The 19238-nt window shown below is 47.3% G+C and overlaps 1 protein-coding gene across 2 annotated transcripts in view; it reads right to left on the bottom strand.

Annotated features, from left to right (window-relative positions):
* MARK4 (microtubule affinity regulating kinase 4) overlaps positions 1-9989 on the bottom strand; it is a 691585-nt gene extending 681596 nt beyond the window's left edge. The window contains exon 1 of one of the 2 annotated variants that reach the window (XM_069207758.1): positions 8634-9989. In XM_069207758.1, coding sequence (XP_069063859.1) covers positions 8634-8684 — 51 coding nt within the window. In that variant the 5' untranslated portion in view covers positions 8685-9989. The remainder of the gene's footprint in view (positions 1-8633) is intronic. The other variant, XM_069207757.1, reaches the window with a different exon arrangement.
* Positions 9990-19238: the final 9249 nt, after the last annotated feature.

Genomic DNA, 19238 nt, shown 5'->3' with positions numbered 1-19238 from the left:
AGTGACATTTCTACAATGGTAATAAAAAAAATCCACCTACACCAGTAAGCAGCATTTCTCACTACCATTCTAACTATAACAAACATGTCCATGCAACCCCCTCATAGATCAGAAAATACCCATAGCTATATGAAAGGGCATTCCCAATGAACTCCTATCAGACGAGCAAGACTCACAGCAGTGAGACACCCAATAGGCTGTTTGTCAATACTAGGACAAGCCACACAACAGGACACATGACTTACCTCTTACCTACACAGCACCCGGCCCATAGGGCTACCTAGGGCCTACCTTAGGGGTGACCTATGTGTGGTAAAATGGGAGTTCCAGACCTGGCAAAGTACATTTAGATGCCAAGCTAATGTGGCAGTACAATGCGCACACATGCCCTGCTGTGGCAGCCCTGAGAAAGGTTTGAAAGGCTACCTCTGTGTGTGGCGCAAGCTGCGCTGCAAGCCCACTGGTAGCATTTAATTTACAGGCCCTGGGCATGAGGGATAGCACTTTACAAGGGATTTACAGGTAAATGAAATAAGCTAATCAGGTGCGTGCCAATCAGACCAAGTTTAAGAGAGAGAGCACATGCACTTAAGCACTGATCAGCAGTGATAAAGTGCCCAGAGTACTAGAGCCAACAAAAAGAGATCAGAAAAATAGAAGAAGGAAGGCGAAACGTTTGGGCGTGACCCAGCGAAAAGGGCCAGGTCAAACGGCAAGGAGGTGGGCAGAGCTACCCAGTGCCACAGCACTGGACTCAAGAGATCCATAGATCACTTATTTAGTGGATCTGGGGTGGGTCGGTGAACCAACATGAGGAATACGGGTGTGGGGAAGCAACACAGTGGGCGCAGGTGGATGAAAGAACACTGAGAGCGCAGGTGGAGGAAAGAACAGAGGGCATGGGTGGGAAAAAATAAATAAGAGGAACCTAGGTGGAGCAAACGGACAAGAGAGAGTGCAACATGGAACACAAAGGGACTATATGAGGGAGGGTGTGAGGGAAGCACACAGGCATCGAAACATCAACATGAAAGAGCACTGCTGAGGCAGCTGGAAAACACATGCACTCTTGTAGTGTTCAAACAAAAGGGAAAAAGTAGCAAGAGCAATGGAAGGACAAAAGTACTACGCCCATTACCCCTCAGAGGAACAAACACAAAAAGAGGAAGGAAAGCTGACACAAAGTAATGAATAAGAAGTAGGTAAATGAGAGACAATGAAGCAAACCAATGATAAGCAATGGGAAGGATCTAGGCCCACAGTAAGCTAACAACACACCTCGCTAAAGACAGTGCATGTGCTATCTAGTATGCAGATTCTAAAAAATGCCTTCTGCAGTGCAAAACAGTTAAACAAGACTGATGTGTGCATAATATATGTACAAGAGAAAGAATTAAATATATTGCAATGGAGAATTAGGGACGCACCCCAACATTCAATAAACAGAAGATGAGACAAAACTGCTCCTGGACAGAGGCTCCTGCAGCACAGGGGCCCCTCCTACCAAGGGGTCTAATTGAGTCTTAAACATTTACATTTCTGTGAGATATGGGAGTCACAGGGGTCCCTCAGCAAGGTATTAAGAAATCCACACACTCACTATTTGCCCCTACGAGGGCAAGCTATTTTTAGGGCCTATTGATCTGTTCCAGCAAGCTGATAAAGAATAGGTATTCTGTTCACTCAGAATGTTAATGAGCAAAAGTGATGCCTTTAAATCTTGTCTTTACTTTGTCATGTTTGCTCTGTGTTCAGAGACAGAGGTCAAATGTCAACTTATGTCTGACAATTTAAGTAAGAGAAAGAAAAGTAAACACAATCTCCAGGAAAGAAATAAGCAGAGTTAGAAGAGTTTGTAAAGTGAACTGTCTGATAATGGTGCTGTACATGTACAAAGAGTGTGAAATAAAAGGCTGTAAGATGGCATTTTTTTCTAACACACAACATTTAAATAGCTTGTAGAAAAACTTTTTAAACATTTCAAAATGGATGTTAGTGGCTATGAAAGCACTTTTTGTAGTTCTGTGTTAAAAGTTAACACAATTAAAACAAATCAGAACACTTTACTTGGTGATGTGCAAATGATAAACGTTTTTGCTGAAACCCAATTTCCACAGGTTGTTTATACGAGTGGTTCCCAGGGATGTGGAATTCCTATCGCCTGACACCCCGGGACATATTGTTTGTGGTCAAGGGCAACAACTTTTCATGTTTATTTTGTCCTTGGGACATTTTAAGGTCACACTGCACTACTGACAATGGCTCTAGTTAACAAAAAAAAAAAAAAAAGTGTACAGACGTTTTGAAACGTTCAACAATATGAGGCTAAGTGCTCCCAGAATGCTCTCTGATTAGATGCAAATGTTTGCAGAAGCTTGCAAGCAAGAGTGATGATTATTTGCTTTCCAAATAAAATGTTCAGAAAAATGCAAGTAGAAAAAAACATTTTGCTACTATGAAATTTTAGGTGCTATTTCTTTGAAGAGTCATTTAGTAAAATGTATTGATGCATGCTGGTATTTCTAAAAAAAAATATTCCTAATGGAAAACTCAGTGTAGCCATTTTCAACAAGATTATGGGGAGCATGAAAATAAACAAGCACTGGCAAAACCAACCGATCAGACATTTTTTTTGTGAGTTTTTTGGTTTTGTCAATGCGTGTCTTGTTTTGACATGGTTTTTGTAACACTTTATTGTTGTGGGGGCTGCCAGGCCCTCACCATTGCTACAAACACTGGCAAAAAGAGGAAAAAAAGTTGTTGGTCTCAAAAAGCACACACTGCCAGCAGTGGTGTAACAAAGGCCATGCAGCCCCCCCACCAGTGAGTGAGTCTGTAAGGGGTCTCCATGTTGTTTGCAGGGGAGCCCCCTCCAGTTTTGTTACGCCACTGATTGCCACAGTAGTTCCTGGCACTGAACAAAACTACTTTGAGTGCCAATTTGCTCCTTGTGGAAGAGCAGAATGCGATCATTCACTGTAAAGCCAGCCGATAGAGAGAGAAATAGAAATTTGATAAAAAACAAAATACCTTTGTTAAAGCCAGACTTAATTAGGAACCCAATTCTTAAAGACAGTCACAGAAGTGCACCCATGGTATATGCCTTTGAATTAATGGCTTTTATGAATTAATAAGCACTTACAGAAGACGACCAGGAAATCGTACTTCTAGGAAATATTTGTGAACTGTATTTTAGCAAAAGCAACTATGCATGTGTAGATTTGCTCATGTGAAAATATATTGAGCGTTTAAAGGTTCACTTTCTCTCCAACCACTTTTTTTTCCCCAAACCTGCAAGTACTTCTACCATTGTCAGGAGTACATTTCCAACCTTTCTAATTATGGGAAAAGATTAGAGAAGAGCTGGTGAAAATCCTTAAAACATGCAAGTTAGTAAGTTTGCAGACTCAAAGGCATTCCAGCCCTGGAACTATTGCTTACTGCTTCCTCCAGCCTCAGTATGTAAATCTGCGGAAAGGTGGCAAAATAAAGAAATTGCTATAGTATGGAATGAAATTGCAAGTATTCAAGCCCTACTATAGAAGTAGCCCTGGCATAATCAGAGAGGCTATTATCAGACGTCTAACATAATTACATTGCTGCCATAATTTGTAGCCACACTACATGGCACCAAAAGGACAAGTAGATTTTATTACAGGACAAGTAGATTTAAGAAGCAACCTGTCCCGTGGACAAGTAGATATTTTAATAAATTCCACACCCCTGGGTTCCCAACCTTTTGACTTCTGTGGACCCCCATGTTATCATTACTGGAACTGGGGTACACCCACTGAATCAATATTGGAAACCGGGGACCCCCCCCCCCAACACTGAGTCACTACTGAAAGCTGGGCACCTAATCTGTTAATATTAATTACATTTTCTAGGCACTCGCGGACCCCCTGAGGAGGCTTCGCAGACCCCCTGGGGTCCTCGGACCACAGGTTGGGAACCACTGGTTTATACAATATATAGTATTACAAGTAAAATTGCATGTTAGTGGGAAGGTTTGTGACCATTAATGGAAAATGTGCTGTGCTACTAAATCATGCTTCAGTAATAAATGTATTAAAAGTGAGTTTTTAAACATGAACGGAGAAACATTCTTGCCACCATCCTGATGACAATGCCATTAGTGAACCAAGAGGCAGGTCAGGATTTATGTGTACCTTATATTTGGGCTAGATTCTTATTATACATGGAGCAAAAGTTGAGTCTGTTAAACGAAATGGTTTATTGTACTGCAGAAATGGTGAACTTGCATTTTTGAAGGTGCTCTCCTTTGTGAAAATGAAGAAAAAGGAGGCTTGGTAAAATAAAATATTTGCTCGGCTCACACAATTTGAGACCAGATTACGGGTCAAGTGCATTACAATTAGGTGGAGTAGATGATTCAAATTGCAACATTTTTATGATTTGTCAAAGCTTGATCACCACATTCTACAGTCATCTCGTCATTTTACGTTATGCCATTGCTACTGTAGGCTGATCCAAGCTGTAACTTAAAATCTTAAGCCAGTTGCTGAGGCTGCCGGTGACAATAAAAAAGGTAATGGCTTCCCAAGGCTGAATCAAACTCCCTTGTACTGCTGTATGGAATACAATATGTCATGAATGGCACAAGTGCTCTGCGAGTCACCAATTAAAAGTGGGCAGGGGGTTCTTCTGGCCATATCAGTCTGACACTTAAACCAGTCATGGTTTGAGGCAAAAAGAGATCAATGCAGCTCAAAGTTCCAAACAGACCTAGGGTTATCATTAATGCAGTAGAAAAAAAATCAAAAAGACAGCAGAGTTTAGTACTGATATTCATTCTCAGATAAGAGGTTTGGTGTCAAGGTTTTCTTCCAAGTTATATTTGCAAACAAAAACTGGCATCTGATGTAAAAAAAATATTTGTTTAGATAAACAGTACGGCTTTGATTTTCTTGTTTCATGATTCGTCATTCTCTTTGCTCATGTTTTCACAATTGAACAAAAATTATATATGCACTATACCCAATACTTGCCAGCTCCTTCAGTGCTCCTTTCCTCTACTCTGCCAGCTCTGGGGTCACCCCTGAAAGCCTCTGTGCCAACTCTGAACAGGCTAAACAGTTTGGTGTGCCAGAACAACATGCAAAGGTTAGAGACTCAAAATCTAAATCAACGGGGAAATCAGGAGAACTCGTCAACACAAACACAGTGCTTCAAAGAAACTGTACCGAAAGAAGACTATGAGGTGTGCTGATGGAAGGAATCCTCCACATCCCCTAAATAACCTCTATATGCTGCAGGAGCCTATATCTCCCCGTGAAGCGGGCGGCTCTTACAACAATGCATCCCTAGTTGTAGGACTAACTGAAACTGTTTAGCTCTAATATGTGCATGCAATTTTTCCTGAGCGCACATGACTAATCGCAGTAACTACTGGAGTAAACACTAACCTTGGGTTCTGGAATAGCGTGCTACTCGCCATAAAGCACTTCAAGGCCTCATCGGGCGTAGAAAGCGCTATATAAATATCGTTGCAAATACTTACCTGGGTCTGCCACCTTTGGGGCAAACTATATATTCTTCGTGCTGAACTGCTAGGGAGAGTCACTAAAATATATCGATTTCGGTAAGAAATAGATCATCTTTAGATCTTTCTCAAAGTGGCTTTTATCGGTGGGCAGCGCTCGCTTGCAGACAAAGCACTTGTGATCAACCAGTGATTTTTTGCTTTTCGTTGATAGGACATGTTGTTTAACTTCTGCCAATACGCGTTTTGCTCAATTACTGAAAACTGTCCTTTAGGCTTTTTCAAGCCCATAAGCTGGGCATTTCTGTGCAGGTTATATTTTTCGTCGGTAATGTGAAAAACGAGAAACAAAAGCCACTAAACGTGCCCTATATGTGAGTAAGGCAAAAAAACCAAAAGGTATGCGGAACTAGTTCGTCTCAGATAGCTTCTAATGGATCGCACGATGCATCGGTTTTGAAAAGCTACATGTGAACATGACTACATGTAACAAGCAGCACCACCGAACGATCGTCTAAAATGAACGTCAAATGTACGTCAATTTGTAGTAGGCAAAGGTAGCAGCTGCTACCAGTAAGGTCCCAAGTGTCATGACAGCTGCGAGTGGACAGGGAAGGGAGGAACAGGGGTTGAAGGGTCGTATTTCCTCTCGGTGCTTTCCACTCCTTCCCCTGGCTCCTAAGAACCAAGGTAGAGGCTGTGTTAAAAGTTAAGTTGGACGGTCAAGGGTGTTCAAATTCTCTTCCTCTACCCCCGGCATTTTGTTGAATTCCATTCGTTAAAGCACCATCAACGGAAATCAAAGGACACCAGTGGACAAATAAAGTCTTAAATGCCATCAGACCATAGTCCCTCTTACAAATTGAATGTACACTAAACTAGGGGCAGATCGAGATCTGCATTACTTACAAATGGCACCAGAAAAAGAAATAATGTGTCCAACATTGCTCAGCTATTCGAACGCGATTAGTATAGCTTAGTTTCCTATGAACACCCGCCAAAGGCCCAAATCGAAAGCTGAAAACCGTGAGTCAATAAAAACAAAATTCACACAAATTCAGCAATGAACGTGCGCTCCTGTTCCCCGCACAGACGCTAAACAATTGAAGTAAACGTGGACCTCTGGCCTGATTGGACAGTCCATGCAGCCTTCTTTTGTGAATGGGTCATCAAGCTCTACCTGCCTTACTGCGCTCATCGCATGACAGCGAAACAGCGATGGTGCCCAAAATCAGATCGTCGTCACATAAAAGTGCTTCACAAAAGGCCCGCACGGCTCGTTAATCGCGGTTTATGATGACTCCGCGACAGACCGCCACCCTATGGATCATCATGTACAGCGACACGTTTGTGAACTATAGTACCCTACGATAGAGCAGCGACAGTCCCACCCCATCCCTTTTAAAGCTTAGGTTCATCACGGCCATTCACCATCTTTTAAACAACCTTTCACTGAACCACAAGCCCAGTTCATCATGTACAGAAATCCCACGACAGCGAGCATGCCTTGTTCGTGATTTACATACACAGTGCATGTTCCTTTTAGTCACACCTCTAGTTCATCATCCACCAGGAAGACTCCGGTGCGAGAGCCGTGTTAGTCACCATTTCTAAAGCGCTGAGCGTTCCTTGGCTTGAATACAATGGACAAAAGAAACACAGCAAAGCGGGACCAATCACAGTGCAGAGAAGCCCAGCGACACCTCGCAGAGAGCTAATCGCCTCCAAGCCAGAGGTGGCAAACGTAAGTTTTTTTTTAGAAAGCAACCCACTAACTAAACTACAAGGGGCACTTTCACCACACGCCCCGAGCCAGCACTCTTCTGAATCTCTCTTCGAGGGGACCGCTGCAAGGCAGAATGAGGGACAGCAGTGACATATCCCAAATGTAGGAGTATGGACGCGGCCCGTGGTTGGGTGGTGGGTGATGCCACCCCATGAGGTCCACTGGGCGAAAGGCGCCACAGAGAATGATGTAGTGACCGCTCTCACGTTTTAGATTTTCCAACCGATATTGCCATTATAAGCCAGGGTTGTCACCCTTTTCTCTAGTCGAATAATACCGCCCCAAAAATCAATACCATGTTGCTGTACATACCCCGGATACCAACGGAAGGAGTGAATGCTCTGTCCACCCTTGTTGGTGCCTAATGCAGCGACCACTGAATCCATAAACAAGTATATTCGGATCCACTTCCTCAAATTTGTGTGGAGACAGCCATAAACCCCAGCTCGAATGCAAACACTACACGGTTTTTGAGACCCTCACAAAGCTGGCAAGGGTGGCAGCGGGCTCTGTCAGCGGAGGATTGACACCACCCTTTTCAATCAGTGCTATTGCGAATAAACCGAGCGAAGGGAACTGCAGCACCCTCCCGCTTTAAGCTCGGGTACTGGAGGAGACGGGCAAGGCCACAACAACAAATCATGGATCTCAGTTAGGGGCCTAAACATAACCCCACTACCTCATTCAGAATCTGCACGACCATAGCCCCTGCATGTAATCTAAGATGACAACACGATTCAAGGACTGCGAGGTGGGTGCATGTTCATGCTGCCCGCTACTGTGGAAGCTTTCCAATTTTGTATTCGACATAAACGATATCTGTCCATCATCCGCTGCTCCATAAGAGAACCATGCATGCCTTAGACAGTCATACGGTCTACATGGCTGACAAATTGATCTATAAAAAAAATGAAGCATTCGCTTTGAAGACAGGACAGCTCCTTTTTTTACAGCCCTGATGGCCATAGCATGCAAACGGCTTAGTGTATGTCCAGCCCCACCAAGGCTTTCTTTCCGCAGTGCCTGGCCTCTGCAGCCGGCAGAGCAGGATCGGATTTAAAGAAACTGAACCTGCCCCCTACCCAATACCAACACAATGAACAAATAAATAAAAAGAAGGTGACGAAGGCAGGAGCAAAAAATAAGCAAACCGTGACCGCTGGAAGCGGCTTCTGCGATATAAACCACATCAAAAACAATACACAGCCCATGTGAAATGGACGCCCTGATTAGGAAAGAGCTTTCGTGCCATATTAAAGCTAAAACGCGCTATGCAAATGCTAGTAACACATATAGAGGCCATTTGGGAAGATCGCTTGCGCAGCACCAGCGGTTCATGCTCACCCCATCAGCGTTGCGTTCATTGCCCGACGCGACGGTCGACCTGGACGACATCCCGGGGACCACGGCGTGGGTTCAGGGTGCGGGTTTCCCCTGGACGGCACGGCACAAGCACCGATCGGTTAGCGGCATCGAGGGGCGCCTTGCCGGCGGCGTTAGCAGGCAATGGTGGCGTTGACCCTGCCAGAAGCACGGTGTTCAGGGTCAGGTTGGGGGCGCCTTTTCGCTCCCCCACGGCGAAGGATTTCCATTAGAGGCCTGTGACAGTGGCAGACTACGACTATCCGTTATGATCCATTTTCCTCCATGGCCAAGACGGTTGATCAGATAGATGATATAAGCGTTATGTAAGTGTGTGTGTATATATCATATAAATGTCAACCCCCAACTGAAATTATTAGGTGCTGAGGGATTTCAGAGGGCCCGACCGATGCAAAACAGTATAACGGCACCCAAAGGAGAGGCACCTCAGTCGGTTCCACTAGCAGGTTCCATCCAATTTCCTTTTTGTTTTCTTCTTATTCCTTTTGCTGTATTAATTCTTGCGCCTTCACGCTACTTTCAATTTTTTTAACGATACCTAGTGCCCTATTTCCATATCACCAGTTAAAAAGGTAGAAAAAATACAGAGACAGTCAAGCCACTGAAAAGTCAGCAGCAGCAAACCCTGTTAATGGTCTTCCATTATCCACACGAGGTAGGTCCCTAAAATCAGCAGCTGCACCACAAAATCCAAAGAGCGGGCCCTTCACAATCCACAGGTGCCTCTCTTAAAAGGTAGGCTGCAGCACCCCCAAAGATGCCCTGCCTTGCCAGGTAGAGGTCTTCAGTCCGCTATGTTCGTTTTATTTCCTGGATGCCACATCGCAAACCCAGGAAAAGCACCGCCTCCCTGCAGGTTTTCCAGCCTTGGTATCTATAAGACTCTTCTCTTGATGGGCTGCGGATCAGACGGGGGTCTGCATTAAAGGTCCAGGGAGGGACGATTTCTTTTCTATCTGTATCTCGCACCCACTGGCTCTGGCGGACCGTAAGCACACGGTCTTGTTCCTCAAACCAAGCCCACGAGGCTCTTCTTTTTCTGGATCTCCCCCTCCCGCCCGGGAGACAGACAAATGTATACAAGGAAGAAAAGGCCGGGGCATTAGAGGAGCAACCCGGCTGGGAGAGGGTGCAGCGGAGGCGGGAGAGGGGCTGATGCAGCAGAAAAGCAGTTCGGCTCTTCGAAAGGGTGGAGGGTGGGTGCAGCAGAAGCGCAGCGCTGCTCGTGGAAGGGGGCTGGGGGGCTGGGCGTCGTACAGGAGAGGAGACCAGCTCTATAGAGAGGGACAGAGGAAAAGGGAAGGAAGCTCAGACGTCACTCCTGGGGATCTGGGCAGGGCTGTACAAAGCCCTTCCCAGCAGCCTCTTAAAGAGACAGCAGCCAAAGTTTGAGCTATGGAGGCGGCTACCGGCAGAATCAGAACGAGCATGTGAAACCTACCAAGACAACATGTGAAAATGAGCACAACAGAAAGGCACAGTGTGTGAGCGGGTTACAGGCTTAAGCATACCCTGCTTACATACTGGACAACAGCTAAAATGAGCTATACTAGGAGCAGTGCTAAATGTAAACACAAACAGGACTGGAGAAACTGGTTGGTGGGAACACAGTTTATTTAAGTGCAAGCACACCAGAATAATGGAAGCTCATTCATACATTTAACATATGAGACTTCTGATGTAAAAGCACACTGTGAGCCTGTAACATATATATTTTATTACATCAGAAAGATGAAAAGCTGGGATTCGAACCTGCAAACATGAGGTTAACAGAAGCTTCAAACAATGCACTAGACTTTCTCCGTCTGAAATGAGGCAAGGTGGTGTATGTGGCGCGGGGACGTGCGCAGGTTAGCTGGCCGGCAAAGAAGATACGACTCTGCAGGTTGCACTGTTATTCGTCACTGCCGGGGTCAGCATCGCTCACTTTATTTAAGACCTCGGTAGTGAGCCCAGCCCCCTGCCGTCACATTGCCACATTATATCGGAGAGCCCGGGTGGCTCTCTACATCTGTCCCAGGTTTTAATCAAAATGAAACACCCACCAAGAAGCTGCCCGGAGAGCAGATAATGGGAGACCCCAAGGAAAAATAGAAAATAGAGAAAAGTACAAATACAACAAATAGAAACATACAGATCCCATTAAGTCCAACACGACAGCAAACATATTAGCACGCAAAATCCCCAAGTCTCTGGCTGGGCGCTGGGTTAGGCCGCAGCTCCGATCGGCTGTTTCCGCACAACCCACATCACCTATGCTTGCACAGGAGCTTGTCTATGAGCTTGTTGAACACCCGGTTCCTCCTCAGCCAGGATTTCTTCACCTCCTTCTTCGTCCCCCTCACCAGCGTAGTCTCCACCGTCCTCACTGGAGACTTTTACTTGCTTGAAACATGATACATTTCGGGTGACTTGCCACTCTCCTCTTTGAGCAGTCACCATTGTCCCATTCACTTTGACCACCTTCCACACACTGGACTCATAAGGGGTCTGGAACTTCCCGCCGGGATACCGATCCTTTACCACCACCAGGTTATCCACTTGAAGGTCTGGGCACTTCGTTCTCCTCCGATCGCTTGCTTTCTGTTTGGTCGTCTGTTGCTTTTGTTGAGTGGCCTTCAGCTTCAGCTCATTTGGCTCCCACTGCGAGTTAGCCAGGATATAGTCCCGCAGGGGCTGACTGAACATCAGAACTGCCGGAGCACAGCCAGTGGTACTGTGGGGCGTCTGTCGATAAGCTCTCAGAAATTTGTGCATGCACCACTCAACATCATCACCTTGTTTGACACCAATTCTTGGGGCTCTATTAAGGGTTCGCATGAATATTTCAACATCACCGTTGGCCTGAGGCCAGTATGGCGTAATCCATCTGTGATGTACTGCCAGCTGACCTAGTCTCTGAGCTCTTGACCCTGAAACAGTGGACTGTTGTCTGTTCTTACCTCATCAGGGAGGCCACACAGGGAATGTCTTCTCCAGCACTGGCTTTACGTTCTTGAATGCAGTAGACACAACTAGCTCTACCACCGGGAACTGGGTATAGGAGTCCTTTATAACTACGGTCAGCTGCCCATCAGGAAAACTCCCACAGTTCATGCTGATCTTTGACCACAGCTTTGAGCAGGGTGATTCTGTGATCACCAGATCAGTGGGCTGATCAATGGCTGTGATGGCACACGAGTAGGACATCCTTATGAGGGTACCAACCATGGCGTCCATACCAGGAAACCACACTTTGGCCCTGAGACGAGCTTTTGTCTTGGCAGCCTCTTGGTGTCTTTGATGAGCCAGTTCGACCACCCTGTCCCACAGTCACCTAGGGAGTACTATCTTCGGGCCTCGCAGGAGGACACCATCGCTCCCAACCGACAGTTCGTCCCACACCTTCCAAACTCCTTGCATAGCCATGCGATCTTGCTGGTCAAAGGACCTCATGCCAACAAGGAAATGCTTCCACTCTCGCTGGCTCAAAGCATCTTTAGCACGACCTATGACAAGGTCTCTTCCAGTAGCGTCTGCTATCTCTGACAGTGTAAAAGCCACGGGGCAGGCTGCCTGCACCACCATCTTCACACAGCTTTCCATCCTTTCCCCCTCTTCCTCTGTTTAGTCACTCGGTTCCAACACAGGGGGATGCCTTGACAAATAAACAGCCGGGTTATTTACCCCCGGCCAGTAGATGACCTTGAATCTGTACGGCTAAAGCAGGACAGCCCAGCGCTTAATCCTCGGGGGAGCCAGCCGCGTGGATTCTGCAAACAACGATTCAAAGGGCTAGTGGTCAGTGATCACCTGAAATTTCTGTCCATGCAAGTACAGGTGAAAGTGCTGACAGGCCCAGCAGATTGTCAGTGCCTCCCTTTCAACCTGCGCATATCGAGCCTCTACTGCTGACAAGGCTCAGCTTGCATATGCCATCGGTGCCCGATTCTTGTCTCGCTGCTCCTGAAGCAGAACTGCTCCTAGCCCAACAGGACTAGCATCCACCACTACCTCTGTCCTTCTCCTGGGGGGGAAGTAGGCCATGGTTACTTTGTCTAGCAATGCCTCCTTCACATCCTGGAATGCCTTGCCAGCTTCAGGGCTCCAGTCCCACTTGGTGTCAGCCTTCGTTAGTCATCTCAGAGGCTCGGCCATTGTAGCCAGATGGGGAACTAACCAGCCATAGTAAGTTGCCATGCCAAGGAAACTTCGAACTTCCGTGGCATTACGTGGAACTGGAGCACTACAAATGGCATCTACCTTCTTGGGGTCTACCTGCAACCCCTCAAGTGAGAAAATGTATATAAAGAAATCGACTGAGGACTTGTAGAATGCACACTTCTTTTTGTGAAGTGTGAAGCCAGCGTCGGATAACCGCTGGAGTGTGGCCCTTAACCGTCGATGATGATCTTCCAGAGTCTCAGAAAAAATCAGAATGTAATTACTGAGGTTAAGCACTCCCTCAAGGCCAGATAGTGTCTCTCTGATGGCATTTTGAAAAACTTCAGTGGCAGATGATACTCCAAAGCTAAGCCTTTTGTAACGCTGCAGCCCAAGGTGTGTGGAAAAAGTAGTAATGTTCCTGCTTTCGGGGGCCAATTCCAGCTGATGGTTGCCAGAATTCAAATCTAGCTTCGAGAACCATTGGTCACCATTTAAATCCACAATAATGTTGTTCATCGTAAGTGTGATATGCCGTTCTCTCTTGATGGCACGATTCGGCAATTGCATATCCACACAAAGGCAAATAGCTGCTTTGGTTTGGGCACGATCACCAGTGGCAACACCCAGGGGGTAGGCCCTGTAATCTTCTTGATCACCCCTTGGTCTTCTAGGGTGTAGGAGGCTGGCCTGGCTTGTAGTGGGTACCAGAGGTACTTACACCTTGTGCCAGGTCCAGTTATCCCTTATTAGTGTAGAAGAGGTGTTTCTAGCAGCTTAGGCTGATAGAAGGTAGTTATATCAAAGTAGCTTAGGCTGAACTAGGACACATGTAAAGCTCCTACTATACCACTGGTGTCATATGCACAATATCATAAGAAAACACAATACACAGAAGTACTAAAAATAAAGGTACTTTATTTTTATGACAATATGCCAAAAGTATCTCAGTGAGTACCCTCAGTATGAGGATAAGATATATACACAAGATATATGTAGACAAACCAAAATCATGCAGATAATAGAAAAAGGAAGTAATGCAAGCAATGTAAAGTTACAGTAGATTGCAATAGGTGCACATAGGTATAGGGGCAACACAAACCATATACTCCAAAAGTGGAATGCGAACCACAAATGGACCCCAAATCTATGTGAGCTTGTAGAGGGTCGCTGGGACTGTAAGAAAACAGTGAGGGTTAGAAAAATAGCCCACCCCAAGTCCCTGAAAGGTAGGTGTAAAGTGCACCTACTACCCCCAGAGAGCACAGAAGTTGTGATAGGGGGATTCTGCAGGAAGAACAAACACCAGCAATGCAACAACAGTGGATTTCCGGACCTGAGTACCTGTAAGACAAGGGGACCAAGTCCAATAGTCGCGACAGTGTCGAGAGTGGGCAGGAGCCCAGGAAATGCCAGCTGAGGGTGCAAGGAAGCTGCCACCTGTTGGAAGAAGCTTGGAGTTCTGCAACAAAGAAGAGGACTAGGAACTTCCCCTTTGGAGGATGGATGTCCCACGTCGCGATGAAGCTTGCAGAGGTGTTCCCATGCAGAAAGACTGCAAACAAGCCTTGCTAGCTGCAAGGGTTGTGTTAGGGTTTTTGGATGCTGCTGTGGCCCAGGAGGGACCAGGATGTCGCCACTTGGATGAGGAGACAGAGGGGGCGCCCAGCAACGTCGGGAGCCCTCACAGAAGCAGGCAGCACCCGCAGAAGTACATGAACAGGCATTTAGAAGAAAAGTGAACCGAAGTCCACCCAAAGTCACAAAAGGGAGTCGCACGACTCCGGAGGACAACTCAGAAGGTTGTGCACTGCAGGTTAGAGTGTCAGGGACCCAGGCTTGGCTGTGCATGAAGGAAATCCTGGAAGAGTGCACAGGAGCCGGAGCAGCTGCAAATCACGCGGTACCCAGCAATGCAGTCTAACGTGGGGAGGCAAGGACTTACCTCCACCAAACTTGGACTGAAGAGTCACTGGACTGCGGAGTCACTTGGACAGAGTTGCTGAGTTCCAGGGACCACTCGTGCTGAGAGGGGACCCAGAGGACCGGTGATGCAGTCTTTTGTTGCCTGCGGTTGCAGGGGGAAGATTCCGTCGACCCACTGGAGATTTCTTTAGAGCTCCTGGTGCAGAGAGGATGCAGGCTACCCCCAGAGCATGCACCACCTGGAAACAGTCAAGAAAGCCGTCAGGATGAAGTGATAAAGAGGTTGCTAGTAGTCGTCTTGCTACTTTGTTGCGGTTTTGCAGGCGTCCTGAGCAGTCAGCGGTCGATCCTTTGGTAGAAGGTGAAGAGGGAGATGCAGAGGAACTCTGGTGAGCTCTTGCATTCATTATCTGAAGAATTCCCCAAAGCAGAGACCCTAAATAGCCAGAAAAGGAGGTTTGGCTACCTAGGAAGGAGGATTGGCTACCCAGAGAGGTAAGAGCCTATCAGAAGGAGCCTCTGACGTCACCTGCTGGCACTGGCCACTCAGAGCAGTCCAGTGTGCCACAGACACCTCTGTTTCCAAGATGGCAGAGGTCTGGGACACACTGAAGGAGCTCTGGGCACCTCCCCTGGGAGGTGCAGGTCAGGGGAGTGGTCACTCCCCTTTCCTTTGTCCAGTTTCGCGCCAGAGCAGGGCTGGGGGATCCCTAAACCGGTGTAGACTGGCTTATGCAGAGATGGGCACCATCTGTGCCCATCAAAGCATTTCCAGAGGCTGGGGGAGGCTACTCCTCCCCAGCCTTCACACCTATTTCCAAAGGGAGAGGGTGTTACACCCTCTCTCAGGGGAAATCCTTTGTTCTGACTTCCTGGGCCAGGGCTGCCTGGACCCCAGGAGGGCAGAAACCTGTCTGAGGGGTTGGCAGCAGCAGCAGCTGCAGTGGAGACCCCGGAAAGGCAGTTTGGCAGTACCCGGGTTCTGTGCTAGACACCCAGGGGATCATGGAATTGCCCCCCCAATACAAGAATTGTATTGGGATGACAATTCCATGATCTTAGACATGTTACATGGCCATGTTCAGAGTTACCATTGTGACGCTGTACATAAGTAGTGACCTATGTACAGTGCATGCGTGTAATGGTGTCCCCGTTTGCCATGAACGATGTGGGGGCACCTTGGCTAGTGCCAGGGCGCCCACACACTAAGTAACTTTGCACCCAACCTTCACTAGGTGAAGGTTAGACATATAGGTGCCTTATAAGTTACTTAAGTGCAGTGGTAAATGGCTGTGAAATAACGTGGACGTTATTTTACTCAGGCTGCACTGGCAGGCCTGTGTAAGAATTGTCAGAGCTCCCTATGGGTGGCAAAAGAAATGCTGCAGCCCATAGGGATCTCCTGGAACCCCAATACCCTGGGTACCTCAGTACCATATACTAAGGAATTATATGGGTGTACCAGTATGCCAATGTGAATTGGTAAATTTAGTCACTAGCCTGTTAGTGACAAATTCTGAAAGCAGAGAGAGCATAACCACTGAGGTTCTGGTTAGCAGAGCCTCAGTGAGACAGTTAGGCATCACACAGGGAACACATACAGGGCACATACTTATGAGCAATGGGGCCCAGCCTGGCAGGATCCCAGTGACACATAGACTAAAACAACATATATAAAGTGAAATAGGGGGGTAACATGCCAGGCAAGATGGTACTTTCCTACACAGGGGTTGCAGCTCTTTCTCTACCAGTGGCCGGAGATGAAACGGAACTCGGCGGTGCCGCAGCACCGTGGGTGTCACAGCGGGGTCAGCGTGCAACTTGAACTGTTTTCCTTTGAGTTTGCCCAGTCCAACAAACAACTGTGGGAAGTCATTAAGTAAAGACTCCGCATGTGTGTCATGAATCTGGCGTGCAAAAAAAACGAGTTCCAGATCCTCAGCAGTGTGGCACCCAAGAAGAGTACCTCGGTTTCCCTTTACAACATAAAACTTGGCTTTCGTCGAGCATCCTTGACTGACTACAGTCACTTCAATGGTACCTTGCAAAGGGAGTGGGTTACGGCCACCATAGGTGTAGATTTTCGTGTTGCAGGGTGTTAACTCTGGTCTCGGTGGCAGATGGTGGTATAGCGCATTTTGAAAAACTTCAGTGGCAGATGATACTCCAAAGCTAAGCCTTTTGTAACGCCGCAGCCCAAGGTGTATGGAAAAAGTAGTAATGTTCCTGCTTTCGGGGGCCAGTTCCAGCTGATGGTTGCAGGAATTCAAATCTAGCTTTGAGAACCAATGGTCACCATTTAAATCCGCAATAATGTTGTTCATCGTAAGTGTGATATGCCGTTCTCTCTTGATGGCACGATTCGGCAATCGCATATCCACACAGAGGCGAATAGCTGCTTTGGTTTGGGCTTGATCACCAATGGCAACACCTGGGGGTAGGCCCAGTATTCTTCTCGATCATCCCTTGGTCTTCTAGGGGTTGCAGCTCTTTCTCTACCACTGGCTGGAGATGAAACGGAACTCGGTGGTGCCGCAGCACCGTGGGTGTCACATCGGGGTCAACGTGCAACTTGAACTGTTTTCCTTTGAGTTTGCCCAGTCCAACAAACAACTCTGGGAAGGTATTGAGTATGGACTCTGCATGTGTGTCATGAATCTGGCGTGCAAAAAAAAATGAATTCCAGATCCTCAGCAGTGTGGCACCCAAGAAGAGTACCTCGATTTCCCTTTATAACATAAAACTTTGCTTTCGTCGAGCATCCTTGACTGACTACAGTCACTTCAATGGTACCTTGCAAAGGGAGCGGGTTATTTTTGTGTTGCAGGGTGTTAACTCTGGTCTTGGCGACAGATGGTGGTATAGCGCATTGTCCATTACATTGACTGACGCACCAGTGTCAATCAACACAGCTGCACTGGTACCATTGATCTCAACATTGCACATGGGGGGTGGGCACCGCTTTTGTTTTCTCCATCCGGTAAATGAGATGACAAAGATGTCTTCCTCATCTTCCTACCCCAGCTACACCATCATCCGCGTCTTCCACGTGCATCAGTCGAATCACTATGGTGGTCTTTTCTTGTGCCCTCTTCTGCTGGGGTAGCCCGGTTTCACACACCTTGGCAAAATGATTCACCCTCCCACACTTATTGCAGCTTTTACCTTTCGCTGGGCAAACACCAGCTGTCTTATGGTCATATCCACAGAAACTACATTCTCTCGCCCCTTGCGTTTGGGAACGTGGCGAGCGCTGAGTGTATTGGCATCTTTGTAGAGCATCAACCTGCTCCTTTTTCACCACCGTTTTTCTCGTAGCACAGGATGCCGATGACGACTGCCCTTTTGCGGCGGCCATGGCATCTGCCCGGGTAGCTGAGAGTTCGGGTGAACGAGCCAGGATCCGATCTCGTCCAACATGATGCCAGGCTGTCATAGTATGAGTTTCAGGAGCATGTTCGAACGGCATCCCTGGATGACTTGCACACGTATCTCCTCGTGCTGGTTTAGGCCTATACAGTTTCCGCAGCCTGGCGTAAAACATGTCCAGTGATTCAGTGCCAGTTTGTTGCACTTGGCGGAGCTTTAATCGTTCATAATCGGGATTCAGCTGGGGGTCAAAATACAGGTTAAGTGCCGCTACCGCAGTGTCAAAATCATCAGCCTCACCTGTTTCGAAGTGTTCCAAAGAGCTCGTACGGTTCATCACCTCCCATGTGCAACATTAGGGACCTTCGCATGGCACCATCACTTTCTCTGGTGGCATAGAAGTATTCGTCCAGGCGGCGAAGCCAATGACGCCAGCGTGGCGCTGCTATGGCAGGATTCGCTAGCTGGCTGAACGGGGGCAGCACTGCCACCGATGAGTGGGCCCCTACATTGGGTGGCGGTAGCTGTTGGTCACGATTCTGCTGCAATGAATTCATTGCGCTATCTGTACACCACCCACTTCTTGTGCAGTCAAATGACATCGACTGGCCCAGCTGACTTGAGTCTCTGCAGCTGGTTTCCTCACTTGAGGTAAACACTTTGTAGTCCTTTCTACATTTCTTTTCTAGATGTACATCATTGTTCTTTTAATGTCTGTTATTTATTGATCTGCTTTAATTAAAAAAAAAAATTTCCAGGGATGAGGTCAGGCCTCATCACATGACAGCAGACCTCCAGCACGAACCGATGGTCCAGTAGGTGTAGAAAACAGGTCCATCCGTCATCCACTGCTTGACAGGCACTCCCAGGCCAGCCTCTCCGCGGGGTGCATCCCCTGCAGGAAGCGACGGGAATCCATGTACCTGGAATGGTACAATCAAAGGGTACCCACACTTAATTCCATAGCGGACACCAGAGTGGGGGCCCCTGCGCACACCCAACAGTGCTGGACGAGCATCGGCTGCACACAGCACAAGGAAGGGGGATGGCTCCACGGATGAGCACACTCTGCTACCTGGACTGCAGCGCGATCCCCTGGGAGAACAGAGCGCTGAGGTAGGCGTAGTT

This window comes from Pleurodeles waltl, chromosome 9 (genome assembly GCF_031143425.1).
Source record: "Pleurodeles waltl isolate 20211129_DDA chromosome 9, aPleWal1.hap1.20221129, whole genome shotgun sequence".
NCBI lineage: Eukaryota > Metazoa > Chordata > Amphibia > Caudata > Salamandridae > Pleurodeles > Pleurodeles waltl.
The sequence above is the reverse complement of the archived record's forward strand: the minus strand, read 5'-3'. Positions and strand labels throughout refer to the sequence as shown.